This window comes from Vulpes vulpes, unplaced genomic scaffold (assembly GCF_048418805.1).
Source record: "Vulpes vulpes isolate BD-2025 unplaced genomic scaffold, VulVul3 Bu000000637, whole genome shotgun sequence".
Classification (NCBI taxonomy): domain Eukaryota; kingdom Metazoa; phylum Chordata; class Mammalia; order Carnivora; family Canidae; genus Vulpes; species Vulpes vulpes.
The window spans coordinates 46,237-61,282 of record NW_027325739.1 but is presented as its reverse complement, the minus strand read 5'-3'; the positions used below and the strand labels follow the sequence as shown (position 1 = coordinate 61,282).

At 34.2% G+C, this 15,046-nt stretch overlaps 1 protein-coding gene across 1 annotated transcript in view; it reads right to left on the bottom strand.

Moving 5' to 3' along the window:
* LOC140596724 (low-density lipoprotein receptor-related protein 1B-like) overlaps positions 1 to 15,046 on the bottom strand; it is a gene marked incomplete at its 5' end in the record, with an annotated part of 91,118 nt that overhangs the window by 30,030 nt on the left and 46,042 nt on the right. Inside the window, 3 exons of the mRNA XM_072745201.1 lie at positions 9,390 to 9,503; positions 10,369 to 10,473; positions 14,602 to 14,776. Of these exons, the coding sequence (XP_072601302.1) occupies positions 9,390 to 9,503; positions 10,369 to 10,473; positions 14,602 to 14,776 (394 nt within the window). The remainder of the gene's footprint in view (positions 1 to 9,389; positions 9,504 to 10,368; positions 10,474 to 14,601; positions 14,777 to 15,046) is intronic.

Below are 15,046 nucleotides of genomic sequence, written 5' to 3'. Positions count from 1 at the left end.
AGGCGAAAACTAGACTTAAAAACTTGTACAGAAAGATGTGATATCTGTATTGTGTGTTTTCCCCACGGCACTGCCGGCATGGTGAAAGCTAGGACAAGTTACAACTTGTTACCTGGGATCATATAGGATAGCTATTGATGTGACAGCTTTTCTTGGCCTTACTACTCCAAAAGACGTGCACATCTCGTATTTTCTGTTTTGAACATATGCCATGGGGCAGGAAAGCAAATAAGGAATGTGCAATGACCTGACTCTTACAATGTGGACAACCCAGGCCCCTAAAGTTGAATTGCTCAATACCCCTGCTGAAAAGTTGTGATCTGTTTGAAATCACTCATGACAAGTTCCTTGGTTCTTCTCAAATATTCTCTACGGGGCCACAAGGTCGCTGGTCCACATGGAGAAATGCTGCTCAGCCTGACAGCAAGACCACAGAGAGCAAACCCTGTAGTCTCCTTTCTGCAAGACCAGTATTTTCAGAAACCAAGGCCTTAATTAACTGCAACCTAGAGAATAATTCCTATCTCTTTAAAATTTGTGACAGAAACAGAACTCGTTATCCTCTTCCCAAAAGTCCCGCCAAAGGCTTCTCTAGTACTTGTACATTTTCCTTACGTGTTTCTCACCCTAAGGACTTAGAAAATAATGCTGAACTTTTAATAAAATAATTAGATTGGAACAATCACAAAACCAAAGACAATGATGAAACACCTAATGCAGATTTCTCTCTTAATGAATGTCCCTTTGGTATTTATATATTTGTTTTGCATCTTTCTGCATTTAAAAATTCTACTTCGAAAATGATTATAAAACTAATTCTCCTGTGTGTTTTCTAAGGAAATTGAGGGCAGACCCATTGTCCTTTCTTTCTCAATAGGACTTGAGCTGGGCTTTACTTACTATAGGTCCCCTCCCAGTTACTATCCGTGCACTGCTTGCATTTTATTTATGCCACATAGCACCTTATTTTCAATAAGAAGCACTTTAAAAAAAAAGCTGCACTTTATTTTTCACCTTCAGACTCCTAGAAGCCCAGATTATACCAGGTTCTGATCATGTATGTCTGGTGTATTACAATGGCTTTAAGATTTTCCTTTTTAATTTTTTTAATGTTTATGTTGAAGAACAATACTCTATGTTCTTTACATATATTATATTTCTTAATCCTATTGTTTCTAAAATTGTTTCTAAAACAATTGTAGAAAGTACATGCTATTAGCATTTCCATATTAAGATGACAAAAGAGCCAGAGGATTAAAACTAAACAACCAAAACAAACTGCAATCCTGAGATATAATATCCTCTATCACTCGGCTCTTGTATGCCTTGTTTACCACAAAACACTTTTAAAAAGTCATTTTTTTAAAGTCATTTTTTTAATTGAAAAATATCTTTGTCCTTTTCATTGCAAATTGGGATTAATTTTTAAATCTCTCTCTCTCTCTCTCTCTTCTTTTTTTTTTTTTTGCAAACCCATAGCTTCTTGTTCCAGCATAGCACCATGTCATCAAAATCTATCTAAAACATTCAGATGGCTGTGATATTCCATATTTCAAACATTATCAGTGTTCCTCTATTGCTTATGGAATGAATTTCAAATTTCTCGCTAAGCATTCTATATTCCTCAGAATTATTTCACTGTCTAATATCATTGTCCAATCCTCCTTTATAAGCATTATTTATTTACATTACTCAAATCCCCAGAGCCCCTGGCATGTTCCTTCTTCCCTCATCTTTTTCTTCAAATAGACTCACAGGCCCTCAAGGGCAGGGGCTATATCTTACTTTCCCCTTCTTCCCTGTCTATTTTTGATAGAGATTCCCAGACCAAAAACAATAAACAAACAAAAAGCAAGGAGAAGAGACAACAAAAACAAATAAAATTATGTTCTTCTAATAAGTTAAGATGTTGAATTAAACCTACTTAGATCTTTACAGAGAGCTATTTAACCTGGATTCCAGAACACTCAGGAAACACCTCAGGGTAGCGTTAGATGGTATCATAAAGGTGAGAAAGAGAATAACAAATCATGATAAGATCAATCACTTTTCTGTTTTTTTCCTGACTCTTGTAGTTTTGAAAACTTAATAACAAAGTAGGATGTGGTATTATAATGATGACAGAAAGATGATCATATCATAGGCTGTCAGATCTCACAATACAATATAGGCACCAAGAAATTATTTTTTAGCAACATTAGCTAAGAACATACTATGTGCAGAACATATGCTAGCTATTAGGGCAAAATAGATAAATCAGACACAACTTCTTACTTGAAGGAATTTACAATCTTCCAGAGAGAAACAGACATATAAATTTAAAGAAGCCATAGAGTGTACAACAGGCAACATTCCCAAGCCAATTTCATAGAAATATGTTCCATGTCCAAAGGCCACACACAGATGAGAGGTCAATTCTAGCCATAAAATATGGAATATCATAGTGGAGTATGAAAAATGGAAGCACACACACATACTCTCACGAATGATCAAAGAAAGGAGATAATTTCTTTGGAAACCATTTTTTCCTAAAAAATATGAACAAAAAAACCAGATACCCATAAAAATCTAACTAAACCAAAAAGGGGGAAAAAAAAAAAGAAAAGGTAATAGATTGGGGGGAAATGCTCATAGTACGTTATTTTTAGCTTTTGTTTGAAATGAAGAAGTAAAACATAAAAACTAACATCACTATCTTGTTTTTGACCAAATGGAGAATGGTTCTTGCCATGGGCAAGAAGCAATAATATATATTATAAGAAATGTCTTGGAGCTCTGCCATTTTCAAAACAGTCAGTGCCTGAATTGATAGGATTTCAGAAGCCATGCACTATCAGAGTTAGATCTTTTTGGTTCTCTTTTTTCAGATGACACAAATAAGTTTAAAAACTACCTTTTTTCTTCTCTTTTTAAAAAAGTATATATTATACAGAAGACTATTTTTAAAAAGTAAATATTACCCAAATTCTCCAATAAGGGATAACCATTAGCCTTTAAGCTACACAGGTCAAATATTTTTGTGTTTTGTTCACGGATTAACTCTTTGGTGCCTAGGATATTGTCTGGCTTATAGTAGGTGCTCAATAAATACTTGTTGAGGAATGGCTATAGGAAGAGAAGATTGACAGTATTTTTGTTCTCTCTAAGAGGGCAAAATATGAAACAATCAAGGGAACCGACACCTAAGATTCTAGTTCTTATAGACTTATATACTAGACTAGGGGTTATAATAAGAAATAAGTGAAAAGAACTATTATCTTTTGAGCTTAAGTGTAAAGAGACTACTCATACACTTAGCTAAACCTTGGCATATTATTTTAAAGTGTCAGAAAAATAAATTACGAAACCATAGAGAAATACTGAATAAAAATATTTAATCATGAACCACAAATTTTATGATTAATTCTTCAGTTACTGCATAGTATGAACAGATTTTCTATTATTCTTAGTGTTGCTGCTAATGGACATTTTGTTTTCTCAGTGTCTTCTTAGATGTTTTAGAGGGGTTTGGGGAGAATTTGTATCTGTGGTTGTGACTCCAACCAAATTTTAAATCAGGTTGAAAGCAAAACTTCAAATGGGACTCAGATTTAAATATATTATGCCTCATAGACTTATAAGTGAATGGTTAGCCCAAACTTATCACTTTACAGATAAGGAAAATGTGACACAAAAAGACATTAGTCACTTGCCCAAAATCATAGCTAGTGTCATTCATATATTCGATACATTTGGACCTAATATTTCCATTTCTGGGTGTTAGTCTTAGAAAACTAATGAGAAATTACAAACATATTTAGATACATGTTTGTATCTTTGGGGGGAAAAAGTTAACACAAGAACACAAGAATAAAACCGCACACCTAATAACTGAATGATACATGGTTAATTATATAAAGTAGGGAAAATGCAGACAATGGAACACTGGGCAACCACTTAAGAATAAAAGCATCTAATTATATATGCTGACAGGAATGGTGTTCAGAATGCATTGCAAAGTAAACATAAAAGAATGTCTATCATGTGATCTCATTTTAGTATCTAATAAGCTGCAAGTGTATATTTGTGTTAAGAAACTGAATGAACAGAAACCAAAAACAATAGTGGACTTATACTGGGACTTATCCTATCAACTACCTTGTTTCTCAGACCTTTGGATTTGGACTGAATTACACCAATGACTTTCCTGGTTTTCTCTCTCATTCTCTCCCTACGCGCGCGCACACACACACACACACACACATCCTCGTGGTTCTATGTCTGACTAATGTGATATATGTAGTTATTATATATAAATATATATAACATATAATATACAAATATATATTACATATTATAAAATACTTTCCTCATTAAATTTTGATTCTTTTCTTCTGAGAAATTTAGCTAAGCCCGAGTCAGTTAAGATTTACTATTCACTTTCCTTGTGCCACATACAAAGGGTATCTGAGTTGAGACTATTAGGATAATAAGAGGTAAATGGAAAAAAGGAGAAGCATTTCAATTCAATGAGCTGTTTGAGCAGAACATCTAAGAGTGGAATGGTCCTGCGGTAATGTGACAAGGCTATGTGTGTGTGTGTGTGTGTGTGTGTGTGTAAGTATGCTAGTAGTGATAGGAGAAGTAGGGTAGCTACAAACGTGATTTTATTATTGGAAGAGGAAATGTACTGTAAATATTGCTGGGAGATAATGCTGTGAATGTTTTAAAGAAAGTTAAATCCCATATAAATGAAAGTCTGACCCTTGCAAGTTATCTTAGAAGTAGGAATACACAGTTAACTTGATACTGAGTTGAATAGTTCTTCACAGTATTGATTTTTAAACCTCACAACAAAAAACATATAACAGCCAAAATATTGTCAAGATAGCACACATTAGATTCTTTTAAATTTGGTTTTAACCTAAGCAATATCACTTACTTTAAAAATATCAAAACTCTCTCAAAATAAGCATAGAAAATCCTATGTTTTATTTTTCTCTAGGATTTTCTGTGGAGTTTCCTTTTTCCTCCATATGTAGTAATAAGTGAAAATGTCCATCAAGAGACAAAAGTGAAGGCTTTCAAAGAACAAATCTATTTCTTAACTTGAAGGCTACAGTAATAAAATTTCTATGTGGAAAAAAATCTGTCACCTTCATAGATCTGAATGCTTTATAGACTTTCCAAATGTGTATTAAGTCCTGCACATTCAAATAGTTTTCCAGTCTATGAAAAAAAAAAAAATGTACTACCAACAAAACTTAAGCAAGCACTATATCTTATCTTTTAAATTTTTTTTTAATTTTTTATTTATTTATTTATGATAGTCACAGAGAGAGAGAGAGACGCAGAGACACAGGCGGAGGGAGAAGCAGGCTCCATGCACCGGGAGCCCGACGTGGGATTCGATCCCGGGTCTCCAGGATCGCGCCCTGGGCCAAAGGCAGGCGCCAAACTGCTGCGCCACCCAGGGATCCCCATATCTTATCTTTTAAAGCATTTTTTTGTTTCCTGTAAGGCTTTTTTTTTTTTTTTTTTTCCTGTAAGGCTTTTAGATGAAATAGTACACACTAGCTTTTCATTAAAAATACGTGTCCACTACCAATTGATATCTGAGGCTGAAATCTGTATTTCCAAAAAGCTCCCCTCATAAGGATAATTGACTATTAGGAAGATATCCCAAGGGCTTAATATTCTGCTGTCATATAGAATTTTCAAAACATCTCCCTTAATGGCCATCCAATGGCAAAATCCAATAAACCATTTATAATTTCGTATCCTCCTTAAACTGTCTGGACTTTTTCTTTTCTTTCTTTCTTTCTTTCTTTCTTTCTTTCTTTCTTTCTTTCTTTCTTTCTTTCTTTCTTCTTCTTTTCTTTCTTTCTTTCTTTCTTTCTTTCTTTCATATTCTTTCATACTCTCTACTCCTTTGAATTGAAATAATCTACTTTGACAAGTTTCCTCCAATTTCTATTTTTCTCATTTACTTTTGTTGATTCCTTTATAATATAGTATCAAACAGTAGTCTTTTCTAGATTCCATCCTTAATCCTCTATTCCTCTTTCTACAAACCCACTCTCATGTCATGGCATAAAATGCACCTCATCAAGAGGCCCCAATATCTCCCTCTAGTCTTCTCTCTTCCTATTTTGCCACATAGGCTAAATTCTGTTCTCAGCAATCATCACCTTACTTTCAAATATATTCTCTATCTCCTTAAAAAAAGATTTTTAGTCATTCCCCATCTGTACAAATACTATACTTTTTTTTTTTTACTGTGAAACTATCACTTCATCTATGAAGTTTTCCTCTCTCCAACTAATCATCATTAATTGATCTCTATTGAGATGTTTTCCCACAACACTTTGGTCTTATTTCTTTTTTTGTTTCTTAAGTTTGTCTCAAATGTTTATTTAAATTCCAGTTAGTTAAGGTATAGTGTAATATTAGCTTTAGGTCTAGAATTCAGTGATTCATTACTTACACAGAATGCCCAGTGCTCATGACAAGTGCCCTCCTTAATTCACATCACCCACTTCACTATTATAACAATTGCCAAATGGAATTTTAAGTTTTTTAAACCCATTCATCTACTAAAATAAATTTTAAGTTCTTCAAAAGTAAAAACCATGTTGGAATTAGTATAGCATAAGGAGAGTAGTACAGTGTAAGAGTTATAACCGGGGCATGAACTTCAGAATCAAAGAAATGTTGTTTGAGTCCCATTCGTTCTTAGTATGTAACCTCAGTGTTATAGTCTGTGAAATGAGGATAACAATTACATGATGATGATGATGATGATAATAATAACAGTATAATATTCTAACTTTACATAAAATATATAAAGTGCCTAACATAGTGCTTGACAGAAAGTATTTGCTAAGTCAGCTTTAGCTCTTATTAATTATCTTTCCGAATTTACATAGGGTCTCTTTCATTATAGGTTATCAATAAACATTTGGCAAATGAATGAATGAATGAATGAATGAATGACAGCAGAATGTCATTCTCTCCTCTATGCTTCTTTTTATAGCTTAAGATATTTGAGGGATTCAGTAAGAATTACTGCTACCATCAGAATACATTTTAGGTTGTAAAAAACAAAGGCATGGACAAAATTCCCATAAAACCAAATGCACATAGAGACTAACATATGCAAAAGTAAAATAATTTTCTTCTAAATCTTTCCAATTAATGTATTTTTCCTCGCTGAGTTTAAAAAACAGGCTGATTATCATCTTATAAGGCCAGGTGCCTCTGATGATACTTGGTAAGAGTCAAAAGTGGAGAACATTTTTGTGGGCTGCTATGCCTATGAAAAATGGATTCTGGGGATACAGGGGCATTCTGTGGGCAGGCATAGTCCTACACCTATTTATGGGAAGGAAGGAAGAGGGTGGGTCTGAAATGTTATGTGTACTTTGCCTGGACATAATGAAGAGGGACAAGATTAATGAAGACTGGGCCCCAGAATAGGCATTACCGGTGTCCTGAAAATGAAGTAACATGGGTACCTAGATCAATGTTTGGCTAACAATCACTCTGGACTTAATAACTCTGAAATATCCACTAATCTCTTGCCCTTGCTCTTCTTTCCTCCAATTGCACTGCCCAGGTTCACGTGCCCATCACTTTTCTCATGAAGTCATGCCAAACCTTATCAGGTAGGGCCCTTGCAGCTGGTCTCAAGGCTCTCCCACACACATCAATGAGCATCACCTTCAAAAGCCAACTCCTTCATCTCAAGCCTCTGCCTCAAATCTCTTTGGCTGATCATTCATTTCAGGATCCTATGCAATCCCCTAACTTTGGCATAAATAAGATTCTAATTTATCTTTTCAGTTTTGTGTCTTTGTGCCCCTCCCCCTCCCAACTACAGTCACCCTTCATTCTAGCTATACACAACCACTCACAGTTCCCCAAATAAGCCATTAAGTTTCACATCCATGTCTTCGCTTATGCTATTCTTTCTTTGCAGAATGGTCTTCCCAACCTCACTTAGTATCATGAACTACATAAACCACAAAAGATTGCCTTTTCTGTTAAGCTTCCATTTCCCATTCTGAACAAATCACTTGCCCTGCTAAGACTTCACTGCCCTCTCTTTTTTACCTGTGTTCACACTTATATTATTATAAGTTAATTAGTTGTGTATGAATTTTCACCCCATTAATTAATGAGCTCCTTGATGCTGGGGGTTAAATTCCATTCATCTTCACTTGTCTAGGATTTAGCATACTCTCAGAGTCAATAAATATTTGCTGAATGGCTGAAGAAATTTAGGGTGGAGCCATGTTGAGGTAGAACTGAAGAGTCTCCTCTGTCTTCACTTACACAGGTGCAAACCTGAGTATGAACTGAAAAGTCAATGCCTTAAAAGATCAGTTTACATACACTTTGTAGACTAATACTTAAAGTGTTATTTTTGGATGTAGTTTATGTAGGAATATTGGTTTGACATATTCAAATATCTTCTAGAAAAAAAGAAGGAATACCAATTTTTCCCTGTTTAATTAGTTTAATCACTTCTCATATTTTTTTGGACAATTATCTAAAGAATGACATTTTTAAATAAAAAAAATAGTTCGTTTGTGAACAAAACTGTAGAGTTTTGATAATGAAACATCTGAATTTCAATACAATTGTGCTTCAAGACCATTACTAAGTATACTGTGACACCATCATGGGGTTAGTATGAGGCGCCAGTCATGGTCTCTGTTTATGACATGGGATATAAAGGGGGATGTCACATATGATCCATCTCTAAAGCTCAAAAGCAAAATGCAGAAATAACTTCCATCATGATAAACATTGATAGTTACCCCAAAGGTGGTCCCTGAAATTTCTCAGAGCAAATAAGTTTATTTGACATGGATGGACAAATTAGTTGAATTAGGAGAGAAAGATTTAAACTATTAGGAAACAAAATTTTTACCATGTACCTATTTCTTCTATAAAGAAGTCTTTCTGGTTAAAGTAAGAGTGTTCTCGGTGAACATTTGGGAAACAAAAGAATGTATTATTATTTCATCAGCACTTGAAATGAAAAGTCAGTTACTGAAAAGAAGCCACTATTCCAAATATAATATAGACTATAGCAATAGGGTCTAAAAACCCCGCTTCTGTACTTCCCTAATTAAATGCGACTATTCTAGGAAATGTATTTTTATTAGACAGTTCCATGAGCTTTTTCATTCCCTCTGTTATATTTCTAGACTCTCTAGCTGACTGTGGTGCATACACTTGTCGGTGAGCGAAGCAAAGGTTAAGTGTGTGTGACACAGATGAGCCCCGAGATTAAGTATACACTGTGAAATGCATGTGGATGTTCATGATTTAAACCAATGAACTGTGGCCTGAAATGATGTCACACGAAGCGCAGTGGTAAAGTGGAAGGTTAAACCTACTTGCATCTCGGCTCATTAAACGCAGTTAAAGTGCAAATCCCCTCATTCTGACAGTAGTGATCACAAGGGTTCTCTTTCTGGTCACAGCGCTGACTTTTAAACCCCACAGAGCATCTGCAGAATTTCAGTAAAATACAGCTAAATAAAGCGTCTGACTTTTTTTTTCTAAATATGTTTCAAATTTATTTCATACAGAGATAGTAACATATGAATAAAACTTTGTAAAGTATGCTCATTTCTCTCTCATTCACACTTATCACATGCTGCTCTGACAAGGTGGGGACAGAACGTGGATGTGGATCAGAGGTAGACGTCATCCTTCTAGTGCAGCGGTGATCAAAGAAAACTCAAAATAGAAACCACGTAAGTGGAATGGTTTTATTTCCAGTTGTCCATTATGGACAGAGGGAAGAATATTAAATTATAGATTTTCTCACAAGCAGAGAATCTCCAATACTTTCCAAATGTTTAAAAACCCAGATTCAACTTCATGAATTCCAAAGGAGACAGGGGCTTAATAGGCTTACATAATATAACACTCTAAACCTGATACACACATCAAATAGCATTATACATTTGAAAAGATACCTCAAGTTCTTTTGAAAAGAATGGATGTAAGTACCAAGTGTTCACAAATATGATTATGCCTGGGTTTCCCATATCTGAATAAGGTCAATGAAATTAGAATAATTTTCCCTGGCATTTCCAACTTCAAAGATCTGTGAATGTCTTTAATGTGTATGATGCTAATAATTGAATGAGCTCTTCCTTATGAAATCACTCGCAAATTGATAAAGGAGGAGATTTTGCAGCACACGAGCCACTGAGGGACAATACTTGATCAGAGATGTCCATGAAACATTCACTTAAAATGGATCACTCCCTCCACCACCAAATAAAATGGAGAACAATAGAGGAGGGATTCCATGTACATACAAAGTCATTCCACAAAGTGCCCACAACATTATACAATACTCACAGACACACAGGTACATTTGTCTCAGGGTCCAGCTGGCATGTGCCACCATTGTAACAGTAGCCATCACATAACTGACAGCTAGAGGCAATCTTTCCATTAGTGCAGCTGCAGCAACAAAGAAAAAAGAAATCTCATTGTTACTGGCATCATTATTGTTGAAAGCTGACATAAACTCTCTGCAGATGAGAATATTCATCATAGAGGAGTAATGGAGGCCTGGCTAAAAGTAAGTTTTCAGAAAGACAGACTTCCTGGAGGCAAAGTTGTTTTTTTTTTTTTTTTTTTTAACAAAATGATGAAAGACAAATGTTTTCTTTTAGTAATTTTCAAATTTTCAACCCATTTGCTTAATATAAAATTTTAATATAGCTATATATATGTGTGAAAAAATATGCTCTAATGTCAATCACTTACACTACAGGGAGACGTTAGCATTCATTTATTCCCTTTTCATATAACTAGGGTTTGGTGACATTGGTGTGAATTATAAATCACATGATCAAATATTCTGGAAGCAAATGCTTCAGCTATTTCTCGTAAACTGTAAAATCTGGTCCAAAAAAACTGTTAGGAGTTTCAGATTCCAGGTTTTGTAAGAAAATATAGGATTATCTGATAGTCATTTTATCCCACTGTTTCTCTTTGATTATGTATTGTAATTAATGTCAATTTTTTTATTCTAACACACACAAAAATCATGGTAATTTCATTGAAAAAATAAACAGTAGTGTTGTGTTATAGGAACAATATGTAGGATGGCAACAAGGTAATGAGTTAGGCTTTCTTGGGAAAATTATGGAAACTATTTTAATTCACAGCACATTACATGTCTGAGATAAGAATAAACACTATGGCTATTGCTATGGAAAAAAAAACCAAGCATGACATTAATGGGAAAATACAGAAATTTCTTACTTGCCATGTTATATTTTGGTATAAATGAATAATATTAGATTGGACATTGGAAATTATTGGGGGAAAAGACAAAAGTACATCCACATTCTAAATTAGCAAGAGATCTCTTGTATGAGAAATAGGGTGATAGAATCATATAAGCCTTGGCTCAAAGCAGAATTACAACAGATCATGCCACTATTCTGATTATGAGATCATGTTGCACTAGGTGTCATGAAGCAATCAGTGGTGTCACCATAAATCTGGATATAAGCTTGACATGTAAATCAGGTTGCAATATCACTGATCACTTTGATCCTCTCCGTGATGGACATCTATTGCGTTACATCCATCACAGGGTAATTCCCAATGATCGGTTAGATGCCTAAAATGATCAGTTAGCGATCCTAATTAATTCATTCCGTGAATGTTTATTTCACCTCATGTAGGTGGTGAGGCTGCTGAAAAAAAACACAAAATGGCTTATCTTTTTTCCAGATGTTTAATTTAAAGGTATTTTTTAAGAGCCTAGATTTTAAAAATCACATTTCTTTTCAAGATGAACAGAAGCAATGAGTCAACTATGTACACACTCTAAAATGGAGATATGTGAATGTAGAGCCAAACATGAAGAAGGAAGCAGTAGTTAAAAGTTCCTAAGATTTAGCAAAGAATACCTTAAATCTAGAGGCATTGAATATGGATACAAAGTGAGACAAGTATACATTTAATGGTATTGGTGTCTGATATGTTAAATGGATCTGTATTTCCTTGTCCCCCATCTCAGCCTCCTTAAAAATCAAAGAGCAGAAAGTTACAGTTTCTTGTTCTATGAAAAGGACAACGCCAGAGAGAAAACATAGCTCATTTTATATTAAAGGATTTCCTACAAAAAAGATAACTATACACCAAATACCAGCTTTTAACAGAAAGAAAAAATTCTAAGTATTCATTGCTTTTATCTCCTGCTTTCAGGAGTTATAAAAGATATTGTCTCTTTCTCCTTCTAATAGTTTTATTTGCATCCTAAATTGAAGACAGACATTTGTATATATTTCAAATGTGAAATACAAATTACTCAAATCATTATAATGCTTCAAAGAGTTCAGCCCATGTTTTAATGCAAGTTTTATTCATAATTTCATTTCTTGGAGGCATGTCACACACACACACACACACACACACACACAGTTTGTGATATATCTCTTTCCAAAAGTTAATTACCAGTTGTCCATTACACACAAAGAATTGAAAAGGTATTATTTAGGCTATTCAAAATTATGATCAAGTCTTTCTTCATCAATACTTACTTGGATTTCCACAAAGGAGAAAAATATACAATTAGCTCCATTTTTAAAGATTATATTTATTATACTTGACAGAGTATCTATTCTAGTTGACAGCTCATAGACTGTGCATTAGAAACACACCTGACTATTTGTAATCACAAGTATAGTGGAGGCTTGAATTTTCATATTTAAGTAAAGATTTACTGTAATTCAGTTGTGTTTTTTGTTTTAGTGTAAGTTATTTACCTATGAGACAGAAATTCTAACATAGTGTAAATGTCATTTAATGCTAAGATGAAAAATATCATAGAAATGAAGACAAGTTTGTCTTCATTTGTTTCAGAATACGCAGAGTCTTGTTTGTATTATCACACTTTTATGTATCTAGCCTATTTGATCAAGTATTATACGTCTATTTTTAAACTTCCTCTATCTACTCATTTTGCTAACAACTGTTCTTATTTATCCATCTGACATATTCTTTCCCAAAAGGATCCTTTAAGAGTCCAAAATCACAGTGTTGGATCTTCGTGGCATGCTCAGATTATGAGGTTCTGGTGTTTCTGGATGAAGCTAATTTTCTCTGTAAGCAGGCAGTACTGAAAGCCCAGAGTCTCACTCTTCTTCATATGGAACTTCCCCTTGTAATGGAAATAGGGTGTCTGTCTCTACATGAGCTTTCCTAAGGAAAACTGGGAAGGCAATTGCAGTTTTTAGCCTGTCTTAGATGATAGTCTAGTATTTCCTGTATGAATGGAATGGAGTTGCAAGCAAGAGACTACAGTGCATTTCTGATATGGTGTATTGGACGTAGAGAAAAATGTATGTTCGTTCACTAATGGAAACAAAGTTCTGTCTTGCTAAAGTTTCATCACAAAGAAGTGACGAGCTTAATGAGCAAATATGATTTTGGTAGTTTACATGAAAATGCATTTGCTTTTATATACTTATCAAAGGCACATATTTATAATTAGTCATATTTTCAATTACTTTACTTAAAAAATAATGTACTTTCAAATGACCCAATTTGAGGGTTTGAGTAAATGTCATTCATAATGATAATACAAATCATATTTAGAGTAAATTCTAAAATGAGAGTAAATAAAAAATAAAAAATGTTGATGCTGTCTGTAATAAAATTTTATTGGGCCTTGTTTGGCAGAGCAACATAATTCAGGGCTGGCATCCTCACAGAGCTGTCTCAGTGGAAGCCATGGCATGAACACTTTACAGCATGCTTCTCTATCTCATATTCTCATTTATTATACTCCTAAGCAAGACAAGTGATGGAGTCCAGTGCTTCATTAGCCCTTCTTTTAAAAGGTTTTTAAAAGAAGTTCAGAGTAAGGACTGAACTCTAACCTCAGTGGCATCAACTTGTTTCGCGACAGGAATCCGAATGGCATTACCCTGTAGCTGCGATGCTGTTTTCCATTCACTTGATCTTGAAGTCAAAGGGCAAAAGGCAACGTAACCAAAGTCTAACTTCGACGTTTATATTGTAGTTGCCTCCTAGGGAACATTATTCCATCTACTTATTTTGGACCATAATACTTAAAGTCAGATAAAACCTGGAAGATCAAAATGTATTCCAGTAGACAGGTCTTTTGCTTCTCCCCCACAGGCTCATTTTGTAACAGAAAAATAAACACTCATCATCAATGATAATAATGAGACATTTAAAAGCCTGAGCTATTCTAATTTAGGGCTATTGCATATAGCTTTTTGAAGGTATGTTACATTTCACTATTTCTTGCTTATTATTAGGAATAGTCTATACAGCGAATGATCTGATCATATAATTACATGATTATGTGATGAATTTTCATGTTCTCCAGTAGTACATAGTAGGAGTTGAATAAGTTAATTTACTTGAAATGAACTGAATTTGATCTGTAATCAAACCAAAATAAGACAAAACAAAGATGCAATGGTCACTCTATAGAATTCTAGGATAAAAAAAAATTTACATGACTTTCACATTTATTGCTTAACTGCTAAACCTTTTGGCTTCAAATGCTTTAATAAATTAAGCTGTATGTCCACTTACTTGCAAAATATATCTTCACTGTCTTTATTTACAATGCAGTGCCCCCCATGGCACCTTATACATTTGTCAACCTCACATTTTGGACCTTCATAGCGTGTTGGACAGACACATTCAACACTTCCGTCATCTCCAATGGTACAGGATTCAGAATTCACACAGTAGTGATGACACACATCTAGGAAGAACGCACAACAGACAAAAATACATTATAATACAAGATGCTCTTCTTTTGTCACAATAAATGTAACCATTTCACTTAACATTTAAAAATGGTCAATCATTAAACACATATAAAAATAAGTAAATTGATTAAAACACCTACATATAAAAACAGCCAATCAATGAGTAGATTAATTTACAAAATCAGTTTGTGATAACGTGTAACTAGAATTCTTTAATAGTGCTATTGATTCCTCTTTTTTGCCAGTCAGGCATCATTTCATCT